Source organism: Nematostella vectensis, chromosome 8 (genome assembly GCF_932526225.1).
Source record: "Nematostella vectensis chromosome 8, jaNemVect1.1, whole genome shotgun sequence".
NCBI lineage: Eukaryota > Metazoa > Cnidaria > Anthozoa > Actiniaria > Edwardsiidae > Nematostella > Nematostella vectensis.
Window position 1 is genome coordinate 8497733 of NC_064041.1, and position 5273 is coordinate 8503005.

A 5273-nucleotide genomic window follows, 5' to 3' on the forward strand; every position below is an offset into this window, starting at 1 on the left:
GTAACAATTATTCGTGATGTTTCAATTCGGGAATCTTGTATCTGTGTGGCACATAGCTTGGATCACGTGGTTGACAGGATAAGCCTAAAGCAATATCAAATTTTGGAGAATTTTCCTTGAAAATCAAGAGAAATATAGCATAATGAATAACTTTCCTATTGTCTTTTGATAATGGGTCCGTTTTGCTTGTATGATACAGTGATTCAGCATCTCATTTTATTAGCAAGAAACAATTGAGAAAATATTCATCGATTTATATCTCGAGCACCTTTGATCTGATTGGCTGATAAATTGGGTCACATGATGAGGACAGTGATTCTAATCCGCCAATAGCGTAAGGGAGAAGTTTCCTGGGAAATTAAAAGAGATATGGCATCGTGAATATTTTATGCTCAACCAACGTAACACAAAGTGAATCACTTGATGCCAAATTTACATTCGTTAAAGTCTCTGTGGCGCAATCGGTTAGCGCGTTCGGCTGTCAACCGAAAGACTTGTGATACAAGCCCACGGGACGAAATGTGTACTTTTGCATAGTTCAATACTGCCCTAAGTAAGTTCGAAGTCCGTCCAAACCTGGTTGATTATTTTCCATAACGAAAATAGACATAAAAAAAACTGGTGAAAAAAAATTGCCAACCTGGTGAGCTTTTTATTATAGAGAGTCTGTTCTTTTGTTTTAGAATGGCGGTTTCACAGGGCTGTTATGCTTTTGGGAAAATTTTAAAGAAAATAGAGCAATGGTAATGTCATAGTTTTCTTGAAATTTAGAAGAAATGAAAATCATCCATACATTAAATCATGCACCCTGAGTCAAATCAGTGGTTGAAGTCATCCTTTCCGTAACTTTGCTAGAACGATGGTTGTGGCTACCATTGCACGCGCATGCGCCGTCGCCGCAATGATTTCGGTCACGTCTTACGGCGACACGTTACACTTATAATTCCATTTTGAATGACTCGTTACATTTGCTTGTACATGCGCGAAAGGCATGTATACTGTTGAATCAATTTCCTTTTGTTTTACATTTAAATATGTTGTCCCTTCAGCTGCAAGTTTAAAACAAAAGGTCCATTAGAGAACGTTAATTGAGAAGTGCGAGTGCGCAACATATTGTTGGTGTATGGCTTCTGCACAAATACTCCCAGTGTCTGAAATACAGAGAACGGAGCAGCAAAATCTCGTCTCGATATTGAACGTCAAGATGGTGGTAACAACTCTCGTTTTGGCGATAGCCTGCGCCTTTCTCTCTGCTCAGACCAAAGGTGTGTATTTGACGTCTTTTCTTCAAGCTATATCTAAACCGCCTAGATTATTTAAATGTTGATTCAATTTATTAAACCAATACTAAGGCTCCAAGCCCTGGATTGTCTACCACATAGGACTAGCATTATTTTGTAAATACAACTGACCTCATTAATTAAACGACACCCTATATTTATTACCGGTTATTTTCCAGTGTTTCAATAACTAATATTCTGTCAAACTTTATCATCAATAAAACACTTTTAAACAGACAACGCGATGGTTTCCGTAATGTATGATTCAATATACTAAAAAACTCATCAATACTGTAGTCGTACCTGTCATGTCCCATGCTTGAAATAGTTTTTGCTCTACAATCCTGAGCGCGAAAATGCACCAGCAGTTATCTTCATTAAAATACATTTTTAAACCCTCACTAGGAAACATGCTCTCAAACGTAGTGTTTCATGGTTTGTCTAGCTCAAAAGTTGTAAAACTTCGACTCAATTTTCATCAGATTTATTGACTAATTGTTGACGTCATCAATGTGTGGCGAATACGTTCTCATGCTCGCGCGCGTATATTTTATTTTGCTCTGTATTGCCCTTCAGTAATCAGTAATCCGTTTCTGGTTATTCATCCTCTATACTCCTCAGTATATGATCAGTTTGTTTGATGCTGATTTTAGAAATCATCCCAACATCAAATGAATGTCCCTCCTCTTGTGACTCAATTTTATCGCCAAACACACTTTATCTAGTAACATGGATCGTTATTTTGGATTAATCGAAGAGAAGAGACTAAGGACGAGATTGATCGATTAAAAACTCTCTGATTTTCTAATAGCTTTGTGTGGTCAGCGGTCGATACCCAGCTCACGCGTCATCAATGGACAAGACGCAGCGCCACATACGTGGCCTTGGCAACTGTCACTCAGGAGAGACGGCAAACATATATGTGGTGCTTCACTTGTTGAGCCTGGACTGGCAATAACCGCTGCCCACTGCGTTATCCAGAACAAAACGTCAAGCAATTTTACATTAGTAGCAGGTATTGACTTTTATTCTTTCTCTCCTTGCTGAGGAGGTTAGATTTTGATTTAGAACACACCTTGACTTAGCTACCCCCTTCAGAAAAAATCGATGCTCCTTTATCAACCACCAGAGTGGAAAAGAACCCCCCCCCCCCTCCCCTTTTTTTCTGGAGCCCCGCTCTAGAGTGGTTATATATTTTCGCCCACCAATATCGTACCTGAAATGTTACATTTATTGTTCTTGTAGCTGCTGTCTATTGTTTTTACTGCTTTGTATTGGTGATAGTGTGTTATATGTTGCTTTTAGGCTGCCGTTACAGCTGCCTATCCTATCTATTGCTTCTGCAGTAGACGACTTACAAAAATTACGTAACCTGTTGGGTGGCAAAAACAAGCGTACGCACTTCGGCTCTTAGCGTCAAAATAACAACAAAAAGAAATTAAAGGGCTTGTTTTCATTGAACATTTTTTTTACAGCAACAAAAGCAAAGTATTCTTACGAATCAGCCTACGAATCAAAGCTTCTTTGCCAGAAAGGGCTTATTTTCATTGAAGGATTTTTATGTCGCTCTCTGTCTCGGCAAGTGCAGTGCAGTGCAAGTGCAACCACAGGCGCTTACAGAGGGAAAAGGGGGGTACTGTGCACGCCCTTTAGCCAATCCTGGATACGCGCTTGAGCCTATTTCTGTGTTTATTTGCATGAATTTTCTGCTAAGAGTCACAGTGCAAGTCGCATCAGATGAACTGATCGTTTATGAAAAAAACGCATCATTGTTATGCCGCTGCTCTTGTGTCTTGCAGGCGCACATTACAGGGAACACGACGGCAAAGAGCTGACGATTTCTAAAATCACATATCACCCTGGATTCAGCTTTGCTACCGCTGACCATGACATCGCAATACTGCGACTGTCAGCCCCAGTCCTCCTCACGTCTAGCGTGAACACGATTTGCCTACCCTCTCAAGGAGCAAGAGCGTCACTCGGTGGAAACTGCTTCATTAGTGGTAAATAATTTGTGACCTGGCGACGGCGCGGCTAGAACGGCGTGTTCGAGATAAAACCCTTTCTCGCTTGGTGCTTAACAATAATATTAAAAGCCTCAATCGCGCCCAAATTTCACAGGGTCTCCATTATCCAAAACGGCATAGTGGGAGAAGAACCTTTTAGAATATTGTTATACCACCGAAATGGAAATAGGGAAAAGGGGAGAGAGAGAGGGGGGGGGGAGGGGGTGGCGGAGGTTGAAACCTGAAATCTGTTTCCCTTCTCATCTTTTCAACTTTATATTGGTTGCTATAGCGGACCGCTGACCACCCTACAGATAGTGTGTATCTAGGTGCGTGTTACAACTGACAAAAACGCGCATTTTCCAGAATAGCGCGCGCTATGGATAAAAAGAATTTACACATCTCTACGTGGGTTCCTACTACAAAAAAAGCCATCACTATTTAGACCCCGCGGGTAGATAGACTTAATCCGATAAGCCCACTGGCCTTCCCTTTCCCTAAGCTGAGTTACACTTATTTATAAGTTGTACCATAACATTATTAAGACCTAAATGGTTGTCGCAATGAAAATGTTGATAGATAAGGTCATCCTTAACTCTTTCACTAACCAGTAAACTAGGGTGCTTATTTAACCTACTTTTATGATTATTAAAAGACTTCCTAAAACTATTGATAGTAGACCCTATGTATTGCTTGCTACACATAGAGCAAGTAATTAGATAAACAACAAAATCTGTAGAGGTGTAGAATGCTGTGTTATAGTTGCGCATAAAACCAATATTTGCAGTGCATGCAGATAAACGAAAATTGAAAACTTTAGCTTCAAAACCCTGCAGTCTTTGTTACTTTTAGTGTCCTTTTGTAAGGATTGAAGATACATTTACTAGAAAAGATTGTGAACCAAATTTCTCGAATTTGAATCAAGGTTTTTCGTCTCTTTCGTTTCAAGTGGCTTTTTCGCTACTCACTATCTATGGCTCAATAGATACTCACTATCTATGGCTCAATAAATACTGAGTACGGGAGCCAATCAAATGGCGAGATTCGTGATAGTATGTGAGTGGATTTATACTAATGACCAATATATATTTCGGGACATCCAGGGGGGTATCCGGCAGACACGTTTCTGCAATGCTGGTGTTGTTTGCACATCCTTGCTAAAAGTGGCTAAAGTAGCTCGCCAACACTTCTTTATCTAATCTTTCATCTCTTGGTTTCTAGGTTGGGGTAGGATAAACTCCTCTGACATGCAACTCTTAGCAAACAAGCTGCAGCAGTCCCGAGTCTCAATCATCGAAAACAACAAGTGTAAAGTGAAAAACGACTGTCATTATAAAGTGTTAGATAAGTCAATGGTCTGCGCGGGCGGCGCCGGCAGTAGCATATGTCATGGAGACAGCGGTGGACCGCTACAGTGCGAGGAGAATGGGCACTGGGTGCTCCGCGGCGTTGCATCATGGGTAGCTCGCATGCACTGCCCGGGAGAGTACTACTCGGTTTATGCCCGCGTCAGTACGTACATCGACTGGATCAAAGCCAATAGGAGATAAGCACTGCGCGTGCTACAGCAAATACCATAACACAACCGTAGTTGTAAGTCTTTCGAGTCAAGCTACTAAGGGTTGATTTAAGTCCCGGTTGTACTAAGTTTTCACTTAAACTGTTAGAGTGTACAGAATACGACGATTCGTTTGCAAATAAAAAAGTCATATAAAAAATAGCGACGTTGTGTCGGAGGGATTGTTATCCTTCTAAACAGTTTTCGCATTATTTCTGAGTACGGACCACAAACCACCGAAAATACACAGGTTCAAAACGCCTAGTGCTAGACTCGTTCGGAAATGATTTGCTTTCGATCATTGGGTATCCTGTGGCGTGCAAGGGACGGGGCCAGGATCGGCATGCAAATGAAATAATACCCTCGGTCCCAGGGCACCTGACCTTCGCGCGTTAAAAAAAAATAGTCAAACCAACCAAGGACAATAGC

General features: G+C 41.1%; 1 protein-coding gene and 1 long non-coding RNA gene across 2 annotated transcripts; one reads left to right on the plus strand and one right to left on the minus strand.

Moving 5' to 3' along the window:
- Positions 1 to 368: 368 nt before the first annotated feature.
- LOC125570130 lies at positions 369 to 1771 on the minus strand. Its single transcript, XR_007312500.1, has 2 exons — positions 1584 to 1771; positions 369 to 1049 (listed from the first exon to the last, which is right to left on the minus strand). It is a non-coding gene; the product is annotated as an uncharacterized LOC125570130 (long non-coding RNA).
- On the plus strand, positions 1084 to 5006 carry LOC5519306 (chymotrypsinogen B). Its single transcript, XM_001639166.3, has 4 exons — positions 1084 to 1265; positions 2092 to 2295; positions 3080 to 3283; positions 4508 to 5006. Exons 1-4 carry the CDS (start codon positions 1124 to 1126, stop codon positions 4834 to 4836), a joined length of 879 nt encoding a protein of 292 aa, XP_001639216.2. The 5' UTR covers positions 1084 to 1123; the 3' UTR covers positions 4837 to 5006.
- The last annotated feature ends 267 nt before the right edge of the window (positions 5007 to 5273 follow it).